At 39.7% G+C, this 27,186-nt stretch overlaps 1 protein-coding gene across 1 annotated transcript in view; it reads left to right on the top strand.

Moving 5' to 3' along the window:
• DDX10 (DEAD-box helicase 10) overlaps positions 1–27,186 on the top strand; it is a 253,550-nt gene that overhangs the window by 22,874 nt on the left and 203,490 nt on the right. Inside the window, exons 10-13 of the mRNA XM_056107531.1 lie at positions 13,604–13,705; positions 16,760–16,847; positions 20,168–20,256; positions 24,235–24,682. Of these exons, the coding sequence (XP_055963506.1) occupies positions 13,604–13,705; positions 16,760–16,847; positions 20,168–20,256; positions 24,235–24,682 (727 nt within the window). The remainder of the gene's footprint in view (positions 1–13,603; positions 13,706–16,759; positions 16,848–20,167; positions 20,257–24,234; positions 24,683–27,186) is intronic.

Here is a 27,186-nt window from a genome sequence, read left to right as displayed (position 1 = left end):
ATGGAATGCTCGGAATCGAACCCGAGTCAACTGCGTGCAAGGCGAACGTCCTACCCGCTCTGCAATTGCTCCAGTCTATTTCCAGATTTTGGCTATTGTGGGTAATGCTGCTAGAAACATGGGGGTGCCAATGTCTCTTCTCCATTTTGTTTTGTGCCCTTTGTATATATTCCAAGAAGTAGGGTTGCTGGATCAAATGGAAGCTCAAATTCCTAAATTTTTTAGGAGTGTCCATATTGTTTTTTTAGAAAAGGCTGGGCCTGTTGACATTTCCACAAGCATTGAATGAGAGTGCCTTTCTCCCTGCCTGCATCCGTGCCAGCGCTGGTGGTGGTGGTTCTTTTTGATGTGCACCAGTCTCTGTGACATGATGTTATTTCATTGTTGTTTTTATTTGCGTCTACCTCCTGATTAGTAATGCAGACCATTTTTTATATATCTTTAGGCCATTTGTGTTTGAGAAAGTTTTTGTTCATCTCTTCTCCCCATTTTTTGATAGGGTTGAATTCTTTTTCTTGTCAAGTTCTACCAGTGCCTTATATATCTCTGATACTAACCCCTTATTGGATAAATAATTCTTCCCATTCTAGGGGTTGATTTTGTATCCTGTTCATTATTTCCTTTGTGGTGCAGAAACTTCTTAATTTAATGCCCCATTTGTTTATCTTTGCTTCTACTTGCCTGGTCAGTGATGTTTCGTCCTTGGTGATGTCTTTAGCTTCAATGTCATGAAGCATGCTGCCTGTGGTTTCCTTTCTGTACCTTATGAATTCAGATCTTCAATCCATTTTGATTTGCCTTTTGCGCACGGTGTTAGAAAGAGGTGTGAGTTCATGCACCTGACAAGTTTTCCCAGCACCACTGCACTTGTTCAAGAGGTTTTCCTTGCTCCACTTCATATGCTTTCTTTATTGAAGGTTAACTGTTCATATACCTGAGGCTTTGTCTTAGCATATTCAACCCTATTCCGTTGATCTGAGTGTCTGTCTTTATTCCAGCACCATGCTTTTTTTAATTACTAAAACAATACTTAGTTTAATTCCTTAAAATAATAAAGATGAAAGAGATTCATCGTTCTTACTTTATAATGATTAAAAATTTGAAACGGGGATTCGGGGTGTGGTCCGGTGGTAGAGCGTATGTATGCCTTGTGTGTGCACAGTCCTGAGCTTGTCCTGGCACTGCATTCCCTACCCATGGGATGTAGCATCCAAGCACAATCAGAAGTAGCCCCCTCAACAATTAAAGAAAAATTGGAAACAACCTACATAGTAAAAATAGGGTTATGAATAATTATGATTAGCCACAGGGCAATTGTATTTTTGTCTTTACATTTTCTTTCTCATCAAAATTTGGGTGTTTATAATATGACTGTCAGCTAGACAGTTGTTTACAATTGAGACATTGATGAATGCGACATCAACTCGAGGTCTACTTGGACTAATTTTAGCCACTAACTTTGCTAATCAGTTCCCACTAATGTCAGCATCTTTAAACCCAGGATTTAAATCCTTATTCAAGCAAAGACCGGCATTGTAGAGCAGGCTTGGTTTTCCATTTACATTTAATTCCTGATAGCTCATGTATGAAAGCACGACAGTGTCCTCTCTCCCTGGTGATTTGTAGGAAGTCCCTTCGGCATTTAGTTCTTTTATGTTGCTTTATATTCATAGTTCTCTGATGTAGTTTTAAAGAAAACCTTGTACCTGCTGAATTTGTTGTTTCAGCTGAAGATGAAGAAGGGTTTCTCATATATTTCTGTAGTCTTACAAGAAGTGAAGCTTTCCTTTCCTACTTACTGGATATTTAAACAGTTTTTGATTTTCTCAGATTTAACCTTGGGCCTTAAATGTGGGCTATAATAAAAATGTATTTATTTTAATTAAATGCAGAACCAGCATGATCCGCATGACAGAAGAAATTACAATAGTGATTTGATAGTACCACCCATAGGGCGCAGCCCACTGAGGTCAGTCCCCAGCATACATTATGGTCCCCTGAGCCAGATCTTCCTCAGAAGTGATCCCTGGGGGTAGAGCCAGGAGTAACCCCAGAACACTATGTGTAGCTGCAAAACAAAAACAAACGCGGAATTTGGGGGTTGGAGGTATAATACAGCGCATAAGGTGCTTTCTTTGCACCTGACTGACCTGGTCTGATCCTGGTACCCTATGCCCAGCTTACAGTGATCCCTGGGCACAAAGCTAGGAGTATACCCTGAACACCTCTGTGTGTGGTCCAAAACCAAAAAATTTCTTTTTCTTTGAAAGGACTCTAAGGGTTTTTTGGTTTGTTTGTTTTTGTTTTTGGGTCTCTCACGTGAGGGTGCTCAGGGGCTATTCCAGACTCTGTGTTTGGGGAAAAGCTCCATGTGGCGCTCAGGAAACGTGGTGCTGGGTTTGAACCTGGATCTCTTGTGTGTGAAGCATGTACTCCCGCCTGTTAAGCTATCTCTCTGGGCCCCAAAGTAAGTTTTTTTTAAAATCTTTTTCTTTTTCAATTACAGTTTGAGCATAAGAACTGGGTTCTGTTGGTACTATGTATGCTCCCATTGTGTATTCAAACCTTAGAAACTGATTTCTGGTGAGATCTGAGCAAATAGGACATGGATAGAATGAGCAACTACATTGCTCATTGGAGAGAGAGTACAGTGGATAGGGTGCTTGCCCTGCATGGGTCCCACCTGGGTTTGATCACCAATATCCCGTGTGGTCCCCCAGGCACCGCCAGGAGTAACCCCTGAGCATCGCTGACCCAAAAAACAAACAAAAATTTTTGTAGCAACTGTGTTTCACACTTATAAAAAGATACATGCACACCTTCATGCCAGATACATGTTCAGATCATTTTTTATATAAAGTGGGATCTTCACAGATACCACTGATGGCCGGAGGCATGAATGTTGCCCACTCTTTGCTTCTCTTCAGTAACTGGATAGAATGTGTGAATTGGCACCTACATTTGTGTGCACATTAGCATTTTTTAACCCTATTGGCTGCTGGATTGATAAGGTTGGAAATGGTCCAACCTTTTGACCAAGATTGAATGGTCTTTCATTAGCAAACTGGACCAGGGCCAGAGAGATTTTGGACATGCCAGTAGTATTGATATGTTAGTTTCTTTATAGAATATATGTACCAGTTTTAAAAATCATTCTTCCTGAATGGAGATAATCGGACATCTCACTGCATTGGGAATAGGTCCATGATGGCGGAATACTTCAGCGTTCTTAGATGAGTTGTTAGAATTTTCATGTAGTTGAACATGTCCTGGTGAATATTAAATTGTTCTTGGTAACTGTGGAGATGAAGAGAGGTAGATTTATATCACAACTGATTGTGTTTGAAGAGCACGAACTAATTTGAAAAACCATTATATTGCAACTTGTAATGCGGTCATTAATTTTCAAAGTACAAGTCTGATTTTCCCTTCATCATCAACTAAAAACATTTTGAATCGACAGTTTTAAATGTATAGTCAGTAGAAAGGTTTAGGATTTATACTGCTTATTTTCTTTGGCAGTTTAATAAAAAAAAATCACCAAAATGCAATTTAAAAGTTGCCATTAATGGGCTTAGAGATAATTAGAAAGTTTTGTGGGCCATGAGATGGATAATTGAATTGAATAAAGACTAAATTAAATTTAAAGCTAATTAAAACCTTGTGTGTATGCTGTAATTAAAGCCAGGTTGCCAGATAGTGTTTGCATTTGAAACTGAACTATAACACATGAATATAGAGAAATTAATTCAGTGCAAAATAGTGAAGATTTGGGAAACTTAGTTTGATTTTTCCTTCTGTTTTAGCTACATAAAAATAAAGGATAATGTAGATACTGGTTGATTTGAATGTAAAATTTGCTGTTTTAATTTATTCACCTGTTTAAAATACTCGCCTTTTTAAAATGTTCACCTGTTTCAGTAGTTGAAGTTGCCTTTGATTTTCTTTAGCCTTCTATGTCCTGTTTTACAAAATTTCTAGAGACAAGTGGGCTAGGGAAGATGTGTGTGTGTGTGTGTGTGTGTGTGTGTGTGTGTGTGTTGAGTGATGGGTAGGCATACACATACACTGTTGTTTCTCAAAAGTAATAGTAAAAATTCCAGCAGTATTCCAACGCAGCTTTGTTTGCATTTTTGGCGCATCTGGAAATGACTTAGGTAGCATGTTGTGATTCCACTAGGGGGTAGCAGAGGCCAGTTCTTTGCGTTGTGTGCTCACTGGTTTCAGTTTCTGTCAACAACAAGCAGCTGGAAAGTAGTTAAAATTTCTAATGTGATAACTTGTGAAGAGTTCATTGTTGGTTTGTGGAAAATACGGGTATTTATGCAATAGAAAATGAGAAGTTTTAAAATTGTCTCTTTAATTGGTTTGCAAATTGAAACCAGGAAAAGACAATTCATGCACATTCGTTTATGGAGGCTTTCTGTGTGTCTTAGGTATGGAGCAGTGTTCGCTAGTAAATTGTTCCTCTAGCTTAGATTTCCTTGAGACCCTATCAGCTGTCTGCTCTTCTGCATAAAGGTTGGGTCTTGCCTTCCTTGACCTTCCCCACCAAGGCCTTTGTCTGTTGCTACATGAAATTTAAAGCTCTAGTAACGTAAAAGCAATCCTTTATTTGCATCAAGAAGCATGACTGGCTGAGCTAGATCTGACAGTAATGGGGATAGAGGTGGATAGGGGCTGATATTTTGAAGGGGGTGACCATTTTTCAGCACCTCCACTTGTGCTCCTGTTGCTTGCTCTTCATAGTCCGGCAGCGTGATGAGTTTTAAAGGATGAGTCAGGTCAGGTCACTCCTCCAGTGCCTTCTCTTCACCGGAATAAAAACCAGTGATGTCCTGATCCTGTCCACCTCTTCCCGACGCCCAACCTGTTTCTGATTAATTACTCTTTACTTGGTTTTCTCTCTTCCTTCAGCAGGAATGCTTTTTCTTTCAGTATCTACATGATTATTTTTATTTTTTTTACCCTCACAACCATTGCTCCTTAAGTTGCCTAGTTTTCATTTCTCATAGAATACAGTATCTTCAAATGTAATAGAGCATTTGCTTATTATATTTGCTTCTTTTTCCTCATTAGAATGTAAACTTTCGTGGGAACAAGGTGTAATCTACGTAATTGAAAGACCAGAGCGCTCAGAATAGGATGTGGTACTCTGTAAACACTTGACATGAGCACAGATCCTTAAATCAGTTGCGTGAATCAAATCCTAAAAATCTTGTCTGTTGTTGTTTAATGAGTCACTCAGTTTAATGACTTGAAGCAAGGACCATTATTTCATGTTTTTGGGCAGAAAAATGCTCTTGCAGGATTCTCTGACTCTTGATTTCTCACAGGGTGCAGTCAAGGTTTCCTGTGACTACAGTATGGGTGGCTGGATTTCCATTCCAAGCTCACCATCACCTACCATGGCTAGGATCCATTTCCTCATGTGGCATTGGCCAGAAGTGTCTCTGAATTCCTTTCCACAGGCAGCTGTTCTCCCAGAGCCAATGGGACGTGAAAGGAGAGTGAGCTCTCGCATGTGACCTACATTTTCTCAGTAATCCTAGGGGGTAACAAAAATAAGGGGTGCGTATGAGATGGGTGTGTGTGTAGGGTGTAAATGCCAGAGACCCTTTTTAGTGCTTATAAAAACTGCTTACCAGAGTAATAGCCAGCTTTACTAAGAATATCAAGGGGATCCAGCTTTCCTGAGAATTGCAAGGATAAAGATAATTTTGAGGTGTAAGTGAAGCAGAAGAGGTCTGATACTTCCACAGGTCCATTCTTGGGACGTCAGGGTGTGCTCCGTCCACACTGACCTCAGAGCTCTAAATAGCTTCCGATGTATCCTTTACTCACTTGATAAGCTCAGTTTACAAGACTGATTGCTGAGGCTGGTGACTTGATTCCCTTTCCTGTGGATAAACTTGGTCCCTTCCAGTAACAGCATTTTGTAGGTAAGGACTCTCATTTGAATAGATACTGTGTGGTTTCCTAGGGGCTCTGTCTCTTATCTTTATAAGGAGATTTGGGGCCAACTTATAGTACAGTGGATAGGACATTTACCTGACATGCATCCCTGGCATTCCATACGGTTCCTCGAGTTCTGGCAGAAATAAACCCTGAGAATGATTTGGAGTAAAAGGAAGTAGGTGTGATGCCTACTTCCTTTTACTCCAAATAAAGGAGATTGGATTGTCTTTCCTTTTAGCTCGAGGAGCCTCTTCCTACCCTTCCCCAGCTTCCCAGGAAAGGAATAGGTTTTGATTTAGACATTTCCTTCCTAATAATAAAAAGCTAGTAAGCAAATAAATAAACTCATGTAGCTTTTGTAACAGCCTTGTAAGAAGGAAATTTGCTCAGAGATGATGAGGTAAGAGGTGTTCAAGATCATTCACTAAGTTCCCGGATTGGGATTTTTACTCAAGCTTTCATACCATTGCATGGTTTTTATAGTGTTCCCCAAACAAGCTGTTTCTAGAGAAGTACCATGGTTGCTGTTTCCATACAGGACTTCTAGAATGCCTGAGATCCAGGTACTTGAAGGAGGAAGGGAGATATCTTCATTTTAAATTGCTGCCATCTGTGGCTATGGCGATAAACTAGTGTGTATGTGTGTGTATTAGATACATACATACGTACATACATGTAATATATATGTATGTACATGTATATATTATATATTGTATATAATAAATATACAATTAAATATTATATATGGGCAGGAGCGATCGCATAGTGGGTAGGGCCTTGCATGTGGCCGACCTGGCCAGCCCAGGTTCGATTCCTCTGCCCCTCTCAGAGAGCCCGGCAAGCTACCGAGAGTATCTCGCCCGTACGGCAAAGCCTGGCAAGCTACCCGTGATTTATTCGATATGCCAAACACAGTAACAACACGTCTCACAATGGAGACGTTACTGGGCCCGCTCGAGCAAATCGATGAACAATGGGAGGACAGTGACAGTGATATTACGTATATTATCTTTTCTTTGGATTTTGAAAGATGACTCTCCTATAGTTGATCAAAGCCTTTAAAAATTAAAAACCTTGGTGGGGGGCTGGAGTGATAGTACAGCTGGTAGGGCGTTTGCCTTGCACGCGGCCAACCCGGGTTCGATTCCCGGCATCTCATATGGTCCCCTGAGCACCGCCAGGAGTAATTCCTGAGTACAAAGCCAGGAAATAACCCCTGTGCATTGCCAAGTGTGACCCAAAAAGCAAAAAAAAAAAAAAAAAAAAACACACCAAAAAACCCAAAAAACAAAAAACCTTGTGGGGCCAGAGATGCGGCTCAAGTACATATTCCTAATTTGTGTGAGTTTCTGAATTCAATCTTTCGCATGCTATCATGCTAGATACAGACTGATGGTCCCGAGCATCACACTGCCAGGTCTGAGCCCCTCTGGGAGTGATCCCAGAACCCCCAAGCACTGCGGAGTACTAACCCCTAAGGAAAGTAAACAACACCAAAAGCAACCTAGGTTTGGATTTGGATCTGTCACCTGGCTGCGTACCCTTGAAATAGTACTTAATCTAAACCTCATTTTTTTCCCTCCTGCAAAATGGGATTAACCATATCTAATTTGTAGTAGTGCCTTGGAAGTAGAATCAAAGGTAGTATCAGCCCTTCTTTATATGCAGTTTCTAACTGTTCCTAATCTAGTATAAATTTAGTCTTTTCAAATTCTAGAGACAGATTTGTAAATTCAGTGGTTTCACCCTTTCTCTGTGAACTCCGTAAGTCATTTTCCTTAATCAGTTTGCTAGAAGCTTTGTGAAAGTCTACTTTAACCAACTTGGTTTCTTTCTACTTCAGAGTGAACTTCACTTGTTAAACTGTCTATCATGGTAATCTTGCTCTGTTTCCAAGATCTTAGGCTGCAGAAGACTTGTTTTTCCCAGAATATAGAATCACTTTCTTTAAAAAAAAATCTAGTGCTAGAGATTTTGAGATACTTTGTAGGTCGAAGTGCTCCTTCTTCCTGGAATAAGGCTGTGTTCTGTGTGGTGCAGAAGGAATAGAACAGATGGACTCTGATTCCTCTTTGTTGTCTGTGTCTGCAAGGCTAAATGTTCTCTCACACAGTGACAGGGATTATGAGGCTGAGTGGCCCCAGGTAGGGCTCAGATCTTGGGAGAATAGGCAGTGCAGGGAGGGGAAAAAAGGACCTTGGAAAGCAGACTGTGACTAAGAGTTCTCTCCCCTTTTCCGCCCCTTTCAAATATTTGGATTGTGAACAACTATTCAAGTCATAGCGATAGTTTTATGCCCTCTGGTGACCTCTTAGACCATCTGATTTAAATAGTATCATTTATAAATATTATAATACAGTGTGAAACTAACTCATTATCAAGGCCGTGAAACTATTTAATCATACAACTCAAACTTGAAATTTGTTTGACTCTGGATCCAATATTTTTGCCCAAATATATAATTTCTACTGGTTTGTAAGCATTTATTTACCCATAGATCTCAGTCTCTAGGGATGAATGATGCATATGAGTTACAAAAGGCAAATTCATGTCTTAAGCTTAGTAGTCAAGATAAGGCATTACAATATTGGTAGTACTATGATAGTGAGTGATAGAAAAGATGGATATTTTATCTTTTTTTTTTTTTTAATAAATAGGGACCACCCCTGGCGGTGATTTGGGCTATACCCAGCTCTGTTGAGTTGGGTGCTAGTGGTGTATATAGTACTGCCTATTTTTAATAACTTGTTTCATTACAAAGACAATGCTTAGTCACATTATTTTAAACAATGGCAAATCAAAAGCTACCCAAACCCACCACCACCTAGAAGACTTTTTTTTCTTTCTGAAGAAATGAGTCTGGAGTCTGAAATTTATGAGACTTGTGCTCTACCTCTGAGTGACATCCTTCACCTAGAAAATATTTGTTCCATAAGTATTTTTTTACATTAAAAAGTGGAATTATCCAGCATATTCTTCTATAAACATTTTATTACCTTACCTGCAGAGTTGGATGAGAGAACAGGCCTGAACAAAGTCATGGGTACTGCCAGTATACTGCAGCAGTAGTTGGGGTCAGGGACTTCTGCAGACTCAACTGGATTAAAGCTGGTGTTGAGGAATCTTGGAGTAGTTGAGGATTAATGCATCTTTGGGTAGAAGGCAAGTTGCCAGAATAGCAGGCTTTCTTTCCTTCATCTGCCGTATTTCAGTGGAAGAAGGTTATTTTGGTGGAAGAATTAATACTGGAACCCAGAAGCTAATGGTCTGCATCTCCTGTTTTAGCCAGAAATGCAAGTGAGCTATATTGGATATAGTGATAAGCTTCCTGATATCTGTTAGAAAATCATTATCAGTTGATGCAAGAACCTTATTTCTGGAAGGAATCCCAGTATAGTTGGGGGGGGGGGGTGGTGGAATCCAGTCAATTGGAAGTTGACAGGTTTTTAAGGAAGTGATCATTGATTTTTTTTTTAAGGTCAACTTCTTGGCTTTTCAGGAACATCATTATTATTTTTATTATTATTATTATTATTATTATTATTATTATTATTTCTTTTTTCCTGTACTGGTTGCTTGCTCTTTGATTTTTGGGCCACACCTGACTGCTCAGGGCTTAATCCTGCCTCTGTGCTCAGAGATCACTCCCGGCAGAACTTGGGGGAGCATATGTGCTTCTGGGAATCAAACCAGAGTCAGCTGCATACAAGGCAAACGCCTAACCTCCTGTACTCTGGTTCCTGGTCGCTTGCTTCTTAAGATCGACAAATGAGCATAAAAAATGAAGGTCTTTATAAATTCCAAAGAACTATGTAAATTCAGCATGGTATTTGTGCTGATCGTGAAATGTGACGTTTTGTTGTGTTTCAGATGCAGGGCTTTTTATGTGGTGCCTACGGTACCTCTTAAAATATTTGGTCTAAATATATGGAGTTTTAGAATGTAGATCTTAAGGAGAATATTTATTTCTCTGTATCCATTTACTTAGCCTCAGGCTGGGATATTTTTTTGAAACTAGTAGTTTCAAAAAGTAGTTCTGGGGAAATAGGCTATTCTTGTAAGCATTAAAAAACTGAGGTGTGCTTATGCCACATTTTTTAGCTTCCTGGAAATTTTTGGGTGTTGCTGTGTGGGAGATAATCTGTGCTTTACGTTGTTTCTGGGAACAGATGTGCGTGATGGAAGAAAGGTAGACGGTCTGTGATGATTTCAGGGGAGGCTTGCTGGCTGGCCAGTTGACTTTGAGCTTCTTCCCCTCCCTCCTCTTTGCCTTTAGGGATCTTTTTCTTCTAAATTTTAATACTGGAGTCTGTTCTAATCTTGTACAGCTTCGCTGTGTATCTATGTAATTCTGTTACAGTGTTCCCCCCTCCCCCTTTGAGATTGGGATTCACCCATTTGTAGTAGTAGTCATGATTCCTTTGCCCTAGTACTCTCGGGAGTGCATGAACAGGCAAATCAGATTGAGGTAGATGACAGGCTTAAAACTCTTGCTCCTTAATCTGAAGATCAGAGACTGTCAGAGGGTGCTGCCATTTTTATGGTTCTGACCCTCTGCAGACTTGGAGCCTGTTTTCGGCATCTTTCTATTTCTGCATTTGGGAACAGTTGAAGTGAAGTGAAAAGGATTTCTTATCCTTCAGCCATTCATCTCCCCCTGTTCTAATAACTCCTCTTTGGCCTGCATGGAATAAACTTTAATTTCACCCAGGTCTGGCTGTTCTGAAGGCTTTTTGGTAAGTGCTTTGGCACAGTGGTCCCTTACTCCTGGCTCTGTGCTTAGGAATCACTGAGGGACCATTTGGGGTGCTGGGTCAGCCATGTTCAAAGCAAGTGCCCTACTCTGTACTATTGCTTTGGTGTCTCATTTGATGGTTTTTATTTCATGCTTTTCTCTTACACATGAAGATATGCATATACATGCAATACAAATATGTGTATAATATATATGCAGATATACATACTTTTGTAATGGTATTACACTAGGAGTTTCACCTAATGTAGGAGTGAAGGTATGGAATGAACAAGGAAGATAAAAATTGCCCTTTAGTCTTTTTTATTACAGTACAAAGCAAAAAGTTATGTTCGTTGTTGCTGTTGTTTGTGTGGAGCTACTGTTGTCCTCAGGCCACTAGGGTTATATACTTGGCAGTGCTCCAAAGACCATGTCCTGGGGTCAGACCTCGGATTTCACACTTGTAAGGCATGTGCTTTACAATTTGAGCCATGTCCCTGGTCCCCAAAACAGTTTTTTGTTCCACCGTTTGGTGAGAAAATAATTCTACACTGTATTGAATCTCTATGTAGAGGCATCCAAATTCCTTCAAAACCAGATCCTACTGTCCCTTTCTAGGAATCCTCCTGACTTTTCCCTTCTGTACCCATTTTGTTTCTTTTTTTTTTTCTTTCTGTATTTTTTAACTTTCTAAGACATTGAAGCCAGAGGCATCTTCTCTACCCATTTTGGCTGAGTGTATCCTTTCTTTGTAGACTCTTAAGTTCACCTTGTATTTTCTTTTTTCTTTTTTTGCTCTTTGGGTCACACCCGGCAATGTACAGGGGTTACTCCTGGCTCATGCACTCAGGAATCACTCCTGGTGGTGCTCGGGGGACATATGGGATGCTGGGAATCGAACCCGGGTCAGCCGTGTGCAAGGCAAACGCCCCACCCGCTGTGCTATCGCTCCAGCCCCTCACCTTGTATTTTTTGGCATCCATTTCTTTCTCCTTCCTCCCTCTTTACAGTACCTCAACTATTTTCTTTCCATCCATTTTTAAGCCCACTTCAAAGTTCTATCTGCTATAACATGTTTCCCCTAGCTAACCTTGAGCAGTCCTCTCACTCTCTGTTCATAGGCACTTATTACCTGTGACTGTTCTTTGACATTGCCAATTTACTATCTGGGTCTGTTCTTTTGGATCCCCTGCTTCTCTGTTTTAGTCAGTTGCATTGCTAGATCACCGGAGACTAGTATTCATCTCTTGTTTCCTTCTGTTAGCTTATGCTGGCACAGTTTTTCTCGGTGCATAGTTTATTTGGTTAAGTATAATAATTTTCCCTGCCAGGACCAGGGATATGCAAATGATAGACAACATGCCTAGTATGTGTGAGGTCCTAAGTTTGACCCCCGGCATTGCATGCCATCCCCTACCCAGCACTTCTATATGGCCCTGATCACCCCTGGAAATGGCCCTAAATTTATTAAAGGAACTGGGGTGATAGCTCTAAGGACTGGGGCTCAGGCCTCATGTGTGGAGGACCTGGATTTGATTGACAGGTTGGTGAACTCAGTACCACAAGGAGTGGCCCTCAGGTCTTCTGAGTACTGCTTGAGAGAACCACCCCCACATGAACTACTTAAAATTTTGTTTTTCGTCCCTAATAGATGCATATTTTTAAGATTTTTTTTTTCTTATGAGCATCACTTTGGAGAGTGTCTAGGGGTCAATTAAATTGGGTGTGGGGAGCAGAGAGTGTGGTATCAGCCTCGGGGCTTTGTACATGCTAGGCTTGTTCTATCACTTTAGCTAGCTTCTGAGCCCATCATTATATTTTTAGAGCAAAAACCTTGATGAGAGTGCTTTGAGATGACTTTAACTTCTGTTACTTTAGAAAATTTCCACAGATACCAAATTCTGTTGTCTTACTGCTTGCAGAAAACAGCTAACCCTTAGATATCAGGGCAGTCTGTATGCTAATAGGACAGTTTGCCTGAGTGAAGAGCGGGCTTATTGTGGCCTGTGCAGATTTCTGTTGTTTGTGGTTCTGGGCGATATTGGTGTTGCTCAGGGGTTATCTCTAGCCCTGTGCTCATTCAGTGCTGAGGTGTGAACCTGGCTGACCTACATGCAAAGCATGCACTCAGCCTGTTGAGCAGCTTCTCAGACCCGAGAGTACAAATTCCTGATGATGAATGATGCATGAAGGAGGATTTTACTCTGTGAGATAAATGGGTTGGCGTCAGCCTCTGGTTGGAACAGTCTCCTCTCCTCTCCACAGCAAGTAAGGTCCTTTTTTTGTTGTTCTTTTGACCATACTCAGCAGTGCTCAGGACTTACTCCTGACTCCGAGCTCAGGGATCACTCTTTTTTTTTTTTTCACCCCCCACAGTACTCTCAGAGATCACTCTTGGTGGGGCTTAGGGGATCATCTGGAGTGCCGGGCATCAAGCCGGGGTCAAGTTATTGCAAGACGAGTGCCCTACCCACCACCACCTCCCTCACCCGCCCCGGTTCTTTATTTGCAACTGACACTTCTGGACTATGTATGACAAGACTTGATTTAATTTCCTCAGTGTTGTGGATCCCATGGTGATTAAATGAACAATTGCATTACAGTTTTTAGTGACTTGAATGAGAAGCTTTCCTCTTGCTGTAGGTAGTGAGGTATTAAAGACATTTTAAAATTTGTTCCTTAGGATCCAGCTCTCCTATTTTGGTGGGGTCTAAAGTCCCTAGGAAGTATAACTAGTGATAAAATTTTGTATCAGGTGTTCAGAGCCTTGGTTGTCTTTTGTCAAAGAAGATGAAAAGGTATTCCTAAGAAAGACTAATTAGTTGAACTTGCTTTCATATTATCTGTTCTTCAAGCTACTAAACTCTAGAATGGAGATTGTGTTGATGGTGTTTTGCTCTTTTTGTTTAGGTACAAAGAAGGTGGTGAAGCTTTATTAATTTTGCTTCCTTCAGAGGAGAAAGGGATGGTACACCAGCTTCTCCAGAGGAAAGTACCTGTGAAGGAAATCAAGTAAGGACATTTTGAGGTGTTACTGGTCTCTTAGGAAAAGAAGAGTAATGCTGTTTTCCCCTGCCATCCGGGTTTTTATTTCTTCTTCCTCTGCTGTTTCTGTCTCTGCCCTCCCCCTTTATTTTCTGTAAGAATTTACAGACTTTTCTTTCTTTTTTAAGGGGGAATCTTTCAGGTGGTGCTCAGAGCCTGGTGATTCTCAGCCAGCCGTGCTGTTTCATTGCTTGGGTGTCTCCACAGCCCCCAGATATGCTTAGGGGCAAATGGTACCAGGGATTTAACCAAGATCGGCTGCTAGCAGGACGTATGTCCTAATCTCTGTAGTCTCCTCCTGGCCCTGATTTTTATTTTCTTTTTTGGGTGGTGAGGTGGGCATGGGAAGATGGAGTACTCATTGTTACTCAGGGCCAAATAGTGGCTCTGTGCTCCGGAGTCACGCCTGATGATGTTCAGGGAACCATGTGGTGTTGGGAATCAGATTTGGGTCAGTCCTGAGGGAGGAAAGTATTTTAGCTCCTGTACCATTTCACTAGCCCCTGATTTTAATTTGTTAATTGAGGTTGTTTTAGTTTAAAACATTGTAAGTTTCCAGTGTAACTGTTTTTATTTTTTTGCCACACTTTGTGGTGCTCAGGGCTTAACTCCTGGCTCTGTGCTCGGGAATCACTCCTGGTGGGGCTTTGGGAACCACATGGGAACCAGATGGGGTATCAAACTTGGCCACCTGCAAGGCAAGCACCCTACCCACCCTACTTGCTGTTCTATTGCTCTGGCCCCAGGTGTAACAGTCCCCCAACCTATGTATTTATTCACTTATTTATAACATTTTGTTACTTTCTAGAATCTTGTATATATATACTTTTTCTTTTTGGATCACACTCGGCAATGCATAGGGGTTCTTCCTGGTTCTGCACTCAGGAATTACTCCTGGCAGTGCTCAGGGGACCATGTGGGATGCTGGGAATCGAACCAGGGTTGGCCATGTGCAAGGCAAATGCCCTACCCGCTGTGCTGTCACTCCAGCCCTGGATTTTGTATCTTGTAATTCCTGCATATCTATGCATTTTCAGTATACAGTTTCCAGTTGGGAGTCTACTTTGTGCTAATTGTGGTCACAAGCACCTGTCTGATTTCTATCCACCACCTTGCAGTTGACACTTCTAGCTCTACCCCCTCTATTCCCTATCCTTTCGGTAGCTACTGTTCTCTCTTTCTCTTTTTTTTAAATGTAGGAGTACTGCTGTTTATTCAACCACTGATTAGCTGATTGAATTGGGCACGAGCTCCACCTTACTTCTTTCTTAAAACTTTTTTATAATTTTATTTATTGAATCACCGTGAGAGCAGTTACAAAGCTTTTGGGCTTAAGTCTCGGCCATACAATGAAACACCCGTACCTTTACCAGTGCCCATTCTCTACCACCTAAAGCCCCAGTATACCCCCATCCCACACCCTCCCTTACCTGTGGGGCAGATGATTTCCATATTACTCTCTCTCTACTTTGATTACATTCAATAGTTTGACACCAGACCCACCATTATTTTTTTTCATTTATTTTTTTAAATTTTATTTTTTTATTAGTGAAACACCATGAGGTACAGTTGTAGATTTACTATTTTTTGTGCTTGGGTTTCGATTATACAATGATCAGATACCCATCCCTCCACCAGTGCCCATTTTCCACCACCATGGATAATATCCCCCCCACCCCCATCCCTCCATCCCCCCCCCGCCTCTGTGGCAGGGCAATCCCCTGTGTTCTCCAGACCCACCATTATTATTTGGGATTTTACTCCAACACTCAGATCTGCTGAAAAGGCAACAGTAGACAATTTGTTTTCTATTGCTGGTTATGAATAACATATGATGTCATGTGGCTGCAGTAGTGGCCACGTGATTTTGAAATTCTGAAATTTTAGCAATTAAATCTTGAGGGATTTCTGCCCAAACCTGCTGGGTTCCGAGATTTGTTCCTGAGTCTCTTGGATCATGACCATTAAGCAGCTTGATCAGGAACCAGAAAGGCTGTTAGTGGGTGTCTTAACTCAGGGTCTCGTTGGGACGGGGAGGAAAGGGCTGGCTCCAACCCCGACTGAGGGCCCAAACCTGACTGTCCTGTGACCTCTGGGGGATTGCAACCACTGAGCCGCCAAGCGGGAGCAGGTGGAGGGACAGCACCCTTTCTCCCCTGGAATGGCCCGGCAACAGTAACCAACTGCGAGCCAGACACATTTCTGCCAAAAGCCACTGGGTTCCGAGATTTGCTCCTGAGTCTCTGGGATCATGGCCGTTAAGCAGCTTTATCAGGAGCCAGAGAGGCCGTTTGTGGGCGTTGACTCGGGGTCTTGTTGGAGTGGGGAGGAAAGGGCCGGCTCCACCTCCATCCCGTGAGGCCCCGCATGTCTTGTCACTGCAGGCCCAAACCTGACTCTCCAATGGCCTCTGGTGGATGCTGGCCACTGAACCGCCAAGGGGGAGCAGGTGGAGGGACAGCACCCTTTCGCTCCTGGGGAGCCACTGTTCTCTTGTTGGAATCTAAATTCATTTTTGTTTGGCTTGTTCATTTGCTTTGTTTTCTTTTTTTGATCTTCCACAGATGAGTGAAACCATGTACCATCTCCTTTTCACTTGTTCTCAGCCCTTTTAATGCTTTGACTTGATTTTCTTAAAGATTATTTGGAGGGTGGATAGATGAAGAAGTAGTGTTAACATTTGAGAAGAGACAAGATTGGCCGTGAGTTGATAATTGCTCAGTGAAAGTGTATTTTGAAACTTTTGATATCTGAAAACAGAAGTAAAATCCACTACTACCTACCACTACCCTCGCTTTTCAGAAACAACATGGTTGAGTCTAAAATTAGGGAAACAAGTAGGGTTTTTTTCTTACCTAAATCTTGCTACAAATTATACAAAGGAGTTAAATCTGTGCTAGTACGATTTAAAATGAAAGTGGTGTTTAAGATTGAAAGGTAATAATTGAGGACAATCTCTACCACGTTCTGTTTCAAAATTTGAGAAGTTTTAGTTTTAACCTTTATCTTCTTGTTTCTAAGAATCAATCCAGAAAAACTTATAGATGTCCAGAAAAAATTGGAATCCTTTTTAGCTCAAGATCAAGATTTAAAAGAGAGAGCTCAAAGGGTAAGTCTTCGAATGGGATTCCTGCAGAAGTTTCATTTTACCATTTTTTGCTGCTTCCATGTTGCATGTTTATATTTTACCTATTCAAATACCAATTTTCAAATAAGTTTAATGTATTTAAATTTTGAAAAATTCTGCCTTATATCCTGGAAATATGTCCTGTCCATATTCCTCTCACCAATTCAAGGATGATTTCAGCCCAGAGTGACCTGGTGTCTAGTATACCTCACGAAGTTAACAATGTTTGGGAGTGGGGTGGGCTAAGCGATAGGGCTTCTGGGTTTGAATCCTTGCATCACCCCCCTTCCCCTGCCCCTCTCCCCCAAGTGCTACCAACTTTGGATTTCTTCAATAGTTTGAGTAACTCCTGTACTTTGTTTATATAGGTTAAATTTATAGAAAGCGTATAACTTTGGTTACATTTTCTTAAGGAGATTTTTATCCATAAATAAGACTCAGGGACCCCTAAACCGCTTTTCTGGACTTAGAAATTTTTTTAATGAGGAAATTCACAAGTGTTACTTTTATTGAACTCAGTTTTTAGTTCTTAGCATGTCTGACAGTAGATTCTTAGAAAAGGAAGACGTGGAATTATTTTGGATTGCGCTTACAAGCTGTCTTATCATTGAATTGACAACTGTTTGAGTCCCTGTTATTGAAGCTTCTCATTTTCACCAGTTTTTACTTATATTGTAGTTATCAGCTCAGCAGTGATAGCTCCATCTGCATGGAGTTATCATTGGTGACTGCAGTCTATTCAGAGTGTGGATTCAATTTTGGCAGATAGATGAATTGGGAGGGAGGAAGTATAAGAGGCAGGGAGAGGGAATCCTAAGTAAATAGAGAAGTCTGAACAGAATGTCTTTGCCAGGTTTTTAGGTTGTGGTTCAGAAATTGGATATCCCTGAAGTTTTTTCCTAATATTTTTCTTTCTTGGCTGGTGTTGGGGATTGAGCCCAGGTCATGACACATGGGAGACTTGTAGCCTACCACTGGGTGGCATTCCCAACCCTCTCAGGTTTTATTTAAAGAACAGAGAATACATTTTTAAAATGTGCTTGAAATAACATTATTGCTAGAAGCTAAAATTTGAATAATTGATATTTACAAAGCACTTAGTCATGACATGATTTTGTTCTATGATGGTTTATTATGTGTAATGTTAATTCTCTCCAGAGTCTATGACATAGGTGATACTTAATAAATATTGTAGATGAGTAGACAATGGTATAAGAAAACGGATAAGATTACATGATCACATAACTATTAAGTGACCGACCTGAATTTATAAATTTCTTCATGATACATCAGAAGAAATAAATTTCAAAATAAAAGAAGTACGGACTGGGGTATATGGCTCATTGGTAAAGTGCATCCCTGGTATCACCCCAAAATATCCGAACAAATCACGTTCTCCCCCACCCAAAGGAAAAAAAACTAGTTAACAAGTAGTGCAACATAATCACATTTCACCTGAAATCTACTGAAAGAACCTTGAAGCAGACTGTAACTTTTTTCCTTTTTTATGTCATAGAAATTTTCAGCATATATCTGGGCATGCAAACGTTTGTGTGTACGTTTTGTCTAACATACATACTTCAAGTTTGGCGTCAGTTCTTTTAGAAGCTTTAGAAATAGGTGCACATTTGAAAGTACTAGACGTGAATTCGATATGCCCTAGCTCATTATATATCAAGAGGCTATTAAATTATGAATCAGTAAATATGAATCATTGGAAGGATGGTGCTTTACAGGTTTGTGAAACAACACATGAATCTGCCAGAACAAAGAGTATAATACAGCACATTGAAATAAATGATGTGATTGATTGGATGTCACGCTTGGTTTAGCAGAATGGCTAAGTTTGTTGCCAGCTACTGCAAGCCATCTCGTTTCATAGAAGAATTTTCTGGCTTTTGATTATAGTCAAGATAGAACAAAAATGATAAGCAACTGAGGTGATGTCTTGTGGGTGATTGTAGGGGAAGAATGATCTTAGAATTAAAGCTATTCATTCTTTTTCATGCCTGCAGAGACAGAGAAAATGGTTTGAAGATTAGTGTAAGTGGTTTGAAAAAAGGATTAGCATTAAGCCATAATATGGGAAGTTCAGGAAAACGTAGATATGGGAATTAAATATATTCTACAAAGTACAATTTAAAAATAAATGAAAATACTTAGATATGCTTTATCATTTTTATTGCCTACATATTTTATGAGTTAATGACAATTACTTGAAATCATAATGATGAAGAATTATTTGAAAATGGAAAAGGGAGAACTTCGGGAATAAACTTTTGGTTATGATTTTATTAAGCTTCACTTAATTATAGTTAGATTTTCTTTTATTTCTGGGAAAAGTTATCCCTTGAGTACTATAATGATTATTATTATTTATAACAATTTTTTTGGCACTTGGCATATCGCCTGAAATATAAGTATTCTACATGCATTTTCACATATAACTTTTATAACACTAAAAGATGCTATTTCCATTAACTGGAGAAATATAGAAACTTGTAAGATAAAGTTCATACTATTATTCGTATTATTCCAAAGCCTCTTAATACTTTATTACCATTAAGTGGCATTAACTTCTAGAATAGATTTTTTTTTTAAAGCTGTTTTTGTTTTATGGGGCCACCTGGCTGTGCTTAGGGTTTACCTGGCTCTACACTCAGGGATCACTGCTGGCAGGGGACCAAATGGGGCTGGGGATAGAAGGTAAGTGATCCACCGTCCACCAGCTATCCTATCACTCTGGTCCCTACAATGGCATTTTTTAAAAGATCATTTCTTATTTAATTTATTCTTTTGTCTTGGGAACCCACTCAGCAATGCTCAGGTGTTACTCCTGTCTCTACACTCAGAATCACTCCTGGCAGGGGAACATAGAGGATGTTGGGTTTTGAACCTGGGTCAGCCACATGCAAGGCAAGCACCCTACCCACTATATACTGTCTCTCAGCCCCGCTACAACAGCTTTATAAAAAAAAAAACGAGTGGTGGGTGCTTTAGTACCAGGGATCAAGCCTGGGGCCTCCTCCCTGCTAGCCACATCTTTAAGCTATCTCCCTGGCCTTAGAATAGCATTTTTGAGATGATACTTCTTTGTTGAATTGGCTTAATTGAACCAAATGTAAAGTCTTTGTTAGCATTATAGTTCTGCAAAGATAGAAAAACGTTGTGTAATGGAGATGTGTGCAGCTATTTTGAGGTTTATCACTGCTGAATTCTTGGATTAATTTCATTTACCTTGGTAAATTTCAGTTTCATTTCATTCTGAACTATGTATGTCACATGTTTAAAATGTTTTACAGTGTTTTGTCTCCTACATACGTTCAGTATATCTGATGAAGGCTAAAGACGTGTTTGATGTGAGCAAGTTACCTATTCCCGAATATGCCCTGTAAGTATTTCTGTTAAAATAATAGTTATAAATTCTCACAGAAAGAATTAGTCTTTGGTTCCTCAGCCTTGGTTTAGACTGCTTTGCTTTTTTTTTTTTTAATTTATTATTATTATTTAAAAATTTTAAAAATTGAATCACAGTGAGATACAGTTGCAAAGTTGTTCATGATTGGGTTTGTCATGCAATGTTCTAACATCCATCACTTCATCAGTGTGCATTTCCTTCCTGCTTACCCTGCCACACCTAACTCCTCAGCCTGCCTCTATGGCAGGCACTTTCTCTTTCTCTTTCTTTCTCTTCTCCCCCCCCCCCCCTTTCTTAAAAAACCTGTTAGAGTGATACTGTAACAGAGCACAGAAGAAAGTAGAAACAACCAATGTTGATGAGATGTAGGGAAAAATAAACCCTTAACCACTGTCAGTGGGGATGTTGGTTCAACCTTTATGGAAAACAGTAAAGAAATCTCAAAAAGTTAATAATCGAGTTTCCACATGACTGAACAGTTCCACTTCTTGTCCCCCCTCCCCTTTGCTGGCCTCAAAATATTATTTCAAAAGCCATTTGCACTCCTGTGTTCATCTGTAGTGTTGTTCACAATAGACAAGTTCCAAAAATAATCTTATTGCCCAAGAACAAATGAGGAAATAAAGAAACTTTGGTATATATACATACATACATATATGTGTGTAAATATATGTATATATACATATATATCACACTGCTGACCTGAGTTCAAATCTCATCTGGTCTTCTGAGCACTGCCAGGCATGATCCCTGAGTGCAGAGCCAGGAATAAGAAACTATAAGAAAATACAATCACTGCTGAATTCTTGGATTAATTTCATTTACCTTGGTAAATTTCAGTTTCATTTCATTCTGAACTATGTATGTCACAACTATAAGAAAATACAAGATCATGCCATTTGCTGTGCTGTGGATGGAACTAGAAGGAATCAGACTGAGTGGTCAGTCAGAGACAGAGAGATAAATATAGAATGATCTCTCTCATATTAAGAAACACAGTAGGAGAATAACAGTTGGCCAGCAGTAATAGTGGTAACCCTGAGAATTGGCCCATAAAACTGAATTTTCAGAGTGTTAAAGTGGGGGATTGGGGGTGGGTGGGTGCATAGAAAGAGACCTTGAATTGTTGGTGGAAGGATGCTGACACTTTAGGTCTCTGTTATTTTCTTTTTCTTTTTTGGTTTTTGGACCAGCATCTGCTGTGTTCGGGGCTTATTCCTGGCTCTGCACTCAGGGATCATGCCTGGCAGTGCTCAGAAGACCAGATGAGATTTGAACTCAGGTCAGCAGTGTGATGGGCAAACTCCCTACCCACTGCACTATCTCTCTGGCCCCAATATCTCAGTATTTCTTAGAGGAACTTGAACCCCGGTGTAGTGTCACTGGTCAGTAACTAAGTTTACTATTATATGAAAATGGAGTCTTAGTTTTGTTTTGGCTAATACTAGTATTTGTAGGATGTTTTTGAATCTTCTCTGTTAAGAGGGAGTGTTCATTTAATTTGCATTTTGATGGTTCCAGTTTTATATTGCATTAACCTTTTTGATTTGACGTAACATTGGTTTAAATTACTGTATAAGTTACAGGTATATGGCGTTATTATTAGACATCTCTACTACATTGTCATCATCAAAACTTCTGTTTCCATCCATACCAGTTGACCCTTTTAATCACAGTTTATTCATCTCTCTCCCATTTCCTCTACACAGTCACCATTTTAATCTTATAATCTTTTTGATTCTGTTTTATTCTTCAAATTTTAAAAAATATTTTACATATGAATGGGGGCTGGAGCAATAGCACAGTGGGTAGGGCGTTTGCCTTGCACGCGGTCGACCCGGGTTCGATTCCCAGCATCCCATATGGTTCCCTAGCACCGGCAGGAGTAATTCTTAAGTGCAGAGCCAGGAGTAACCCCTGTGCATTGCCAGATGTAACCCAAAAAGCAAAAAGAAAAAAAAAAATTCTACATATGAATGAAACCATAGCTTTATTTTTTTTCCCCTGCTTTAACTCTGGATAACAATGCTTTTTTGGTGTATTCATGTTTTGCAGGTAGCAAGATTTTACTTTCATAAAATAGTTGAGTGTTAATACATTGTACATATAAACCATTTATTCCTGATCCACTCCTGTTTATGATTTCTTGGATTATTTACATCTCTTGATATTAAAAATAATTCTGTATGAACATATACATGTATATTTAAAAATTTTTGCTTTATAAATATTTAGAAGTAGGACGGTTGAATTGTATGGAATACTTTTATAGTTTTATTTTTAGTACTATTTTCCAAAAACATAGTATGGAACAAAATGAAATTTTATTCTTTTTCAGCGCTTGTTCTCATCAACACTTGTACAAGGATTTCTTTTTTCTTCACACCATTTCCAACATCAACATTTGTGTCTTATTTTCTAATAAGCCACATGATGAGTGCCTCTTTAGTCAGTGGGATTCTATCTGTGGGAAAAGCATTTATAAAATCCTATAAAAGTCTTCTTGAGATTAATACTTTTAGTGTCAGCATGAAATTTCTCATGTGTTCTCAAGGAAAGGTCTATTTATCTCTCCCTAAATTTAAATGTCTTTTTCTTTAAGTGATAACTACTAAGAAACTTCATATGAATGAGGTATTAGTTTTTTTTCTCATATTAGACTGTGAATTTAATAGAACAGTTTATGTAATGTCACATTTCAGAATTCCTTAATTGGTTAGATATTAAAATTAGGCCACTGACTTGTATTGGGCCACATATGGAAAACCACCAGTGGATAACATGTTTATGTTTATTAACATTTTAAATACAATTCACAGCTGGGGTTATTCAACTTGTTCTTGTGCCTTATTTGAAGTTCTTTTTTTGCGGGGAGGCATTTGGGTTACATCTTGCAGGACTCGGGGGCTGTCGTGGTTCTGCTCAGGAGAGATCCTGGCAGTGCTCTGGGGATTGATCATAGGTAGTGCTAGGGATTGAACTGGGATTAGCAGCATTCACTGTCCTCGTGTTCTTTCTTCCAGCCCTGCCATGTGAAGTTTTTTCTCTTTTTTTGATGGACTTAGGTGAGATAGTAACAAATCTAGTGTACAGGTTTTAATCATAGTAGGACAGTGTATAGGAGACATTTTGTTACACAAGTGTCATTAAATTTCACAGTGCAGAGCTAAAGACTTTTTCTTTTTATTTTTTTATGCTTAGGGAAGGCAGATAATATACCCCCGAGTCCAGTTATGGGGACAGTTTAATTTGGTCTTTTAATTTAATTTTATGAATATATTAATGTACATAATTTCCATGATGAGTAATTTCCTTTAAAAGCCTTTGATACCTAAAGCAGTATTATTACACATGTTAGAATAATGTTTTATTGAAAACTTTTTACTTTGTTAAGGAATCATGTTTTGAATGCCTTGTATGTATAGTTCGCTATACTAGATGTTAAAGTTATAGATCTATAGTTTATACTCCTGTCATAAAGGAGCTCTAAGTTTCAGTAGCTGAGAATGGCAGAGAGATCTAGTTGTGATTTGTTAAGAGCCATGCTCTGGTGGATCCCCAGAGTCCGTAATCTGTATAGTCTGTAATCCTAATCTGTGCCATGTTCTCTGTATCAGCTGTGAGTCACCCTGTGTTTGAGGAAGCAGAGGTTGAAAAACTTATCTTGGAAGTTATCAGTCCCAGCCTTTGTTTCTGATGTTACCATCTTTATTTTATGACATGTTAACCACTTAATAAAAAATGAGGTGTCTAGACCGTTTTCTGACAGATTTTCAGTGCTTTGGCCTGTCTTTGGATCATCTTCTTACCTTGTCAAGATTGTATGTCAGAATATTTTCTTTACAATAAAGCTCTAAAAATAGGCCTCAGCGCTTGAGAAACTGTTTCATAATATTCATAAGTGTACCATTACTCTATTGAGATAATTATTTTCGTTTTCTCATATTTAAGGTCTCTTGGTCTTGCTGTGGCACCTAGGATAAGATTTCTTCAGAAAATGCAGCAACGACCCATTAAAGAATTGGAAGTGAACCAAGACAATCCAGTAACTGCGTCCCTCACTAATGATGACGTGGAAGAGTTTAGAGCCTGCTTCAATGAGAAAATGTCTCTCCTCCAGAAAGGTGGCAAAAGATGTGAAGTGGCAGAGGATAGTGATAGTACCAGTGATGAAGAAGAGGAGGAGATGGAAGATGAGAAAGAAATGGAAGAGAAACTGGGGAATACTCAACCCCAATCTGTTTCTCATCCTGATGAGGCACAACAGATAAAGGAAGTTCCTGTGCAGTTTTTAGACAGAAAGGAGGAGGATGAGGAGGAGGAAGATGGACTGGATTTCTTGAAGGTGAAGCGACACAACGTGTTTGGTTTAGACCTTAAAGAGACTGAAGCATTGCAGGTAAGTTTGTTCCTTAGAATTCTTCTATCATTTCTCACCACTTCCTACTAAGTGCTGCATGTTGTACCCTTTGGGAAACAATGGGGCAATAGAAATGAACTCTCCTTCCATATTCAAACATGCCAAAGATTCCTCACTGCTCATCATTTGGGAACTGAACAGCTTTCATCTACTGGTTTTCTGATGCACGTTTTCTTTTAATCTTAGAAAGTTATTGATTTAACACTGGTTTGCAATATTACACAACCCACCACTAAAGTTCCAGTATCACCCCACCAGCCAAAATTCTCGTTCTCATTATTCCTTCTACCATTCTCCTCCTCCTGTCTCTACCTACAGTCATTTCTACAGATTCTAGGAGTGTTTTTATTATTATTATTTTTTGCTTTTGGGATCACACCCAGCAATGCACAGGGTTTACTCCTGGCTCTGCACTCAGGAATCACTCCTGGCGGTGCTCAGGAGACCATATGGGATGCTGGAAGTCAAACCTGGGCCGGCTGCATGCAAGGCAAATGCCCTACTTGCTATGCTATCACTCCAGCCCCCATAGAAGTTTTTGTTTTTTTTTTTTTAATGTAGGAGTACTGCTATTTATTCAGCACCACCTTACTTTTCTTTTTTTCATTTTTTTATAATCTTATTTATTGAATCACCGTGAGAGCAGTTACAAAGCTTTTGGGTTTAAGTCTTGGTCATACAATGAAATACCCATACCTTCACCAGTGCCCATTCTCCACCACCGAAAACCCCCGTATGCCCCCATCACATACCCATCCCCTACCTGTGGGGCAGATGATTTCCATATTACTCTCTCTCTACTCAAAATATTTACATTCAATATTTTGACACAAGACCCACCGTTATCTATTTGGGATTTTACCCCAACACTCAGATCTGCTGAAAAGGCAACAGTAGACAATTTGTTTTCTATTGCTGGTTATAAATAACATATGATGTCATGCAGCTGCAGTAGTGGCTGTGTGATTTTGAAATTCTGAAATTTTAACAATTAAATCTGGAGGGATTTCTGCTAAAACCTGCTGGGTTCCGAGATTTGTTCCTGAGCCTCTGGGATCATGGCCATTAAGCAGCTTGATCAGGAGCCAGAGAGGCCGTTCGTGGGCGGCAACTCATGGTCTCGCTGGGGTTGGCAGGAAAGGGCCGGCTTCACTCCCATCCCGTGAATCCCCGCGTGTCTCGTTACTACTGAGGGCCCAAACCTGACTGTCCAATGGCCTCTGGAAGATGGCAGCCACCGAACTGCCAAGGGGGAGCAGGTAGAGGGACAGCACTCTTTCTCCCCTGGGGTGGCCTGGTGACAGTAACCCACTGCGGGGTCCGGATGCATTTCTGCCCAAAGCCACTGGGTTCTGAGACTTGTTTCTGAGTCTCTGGGATCATGGCCTTTTAGCAGCTTGATCAGTGACTTGCTGGCGGCACCATACCCCCGAGAAGTTTTTTTTTTTTCCCAAACACTGTTTGCTTTAGTAATTTATATTTTATGAGTGAATGAAATCATCTAATGTATGTCTTTAAAATACCCCAAGACATGATAATGACAAGAAAAAAGGTGCTGGGGTTCCATGGACATGGTCTAAGGATCCTTCATTGTGGTTACTAACATACTATATGCTGATTTAAGCTGTTACAAATGTTCCTGACTTAGATTTAATTTCTCTGAATGTGAATTTTACGTTTAAAGAGGTATTAACTGTTGGACTCCAGTCCAAATCAAAATAAAAATTCAATAATTCACACATAACACTGAACAATTTTATGTGATGAGGCTATACAAAATATTTGAGGACCTAAATAGAGGAATAGGAATTGTTTCGCTTTTCATGTCTTTAATTTTATTGTTAATGTGGTAATGATAGTTTTCGGGAGTGTAAATGTTTTAGAGGTACAGTGTAACCACATCACGCCCACCACCAAAGTGCCAGTGTTTCTTCTCTTTGAAGGTTCTTCCTATTCACCCACCCTACCCATCTTTGTTAATAGCTCTGCATCAAAGTCTCAGGGTTTGTTTCCCTTGCTTTTTTTCCCCTTTAAATCCTATGTAGCGTTTTATCATCTGGTATTTGTCTTCAGATATATTTTGCTTACCGACATCCTCTCTAGTTGGAGCAATTCTTTCTATGTGCAGTTAGGAAAAGTTAGATGTAGATACATTGTTTCTCTTCCAATAACAAATTAGGAAAAGAAATGTTAAAATTCAAAGACATTACTTTTGTTTTATAATTAATGTATTCTGTGTCATATCTGATAAATCAAGTTAACCCAGGATTATCAGTATTTTCCCATGTTTTGTTAAGTCTAGAGGATATTCAGTTGTTTCATATTGCTTATTTGTATTATGTGTATCGTTTATTTCATGTGCATTTGCTTATTTTACTTTTTTTCCTTTTTATATTGGTCTTTGATCATATTGTTTTCAAAGATGTCTTTAGACATCAGTTACTGTCCATGTCTTGAAACATTTTTTATAGTCTCATCACGTG

The sequence above is a fragment of the Sorex fumeus genome, unplaced genomic scaffold, assembly GCF_029834395.1.
Source record: "Sorex fumeus unplaced genomic scaffold, SorFum_2.1 ptg000169l, whole genome shotgun sequence".
NCBI lineage: Eukaryota > Metazoa > Chordata > Mammalia > Eulipotyphla > Soricidae > Sorex > Sorex fumeus.
This window is presented reverse-complemented; position numbering and strand designations above follow the sequence as displayed.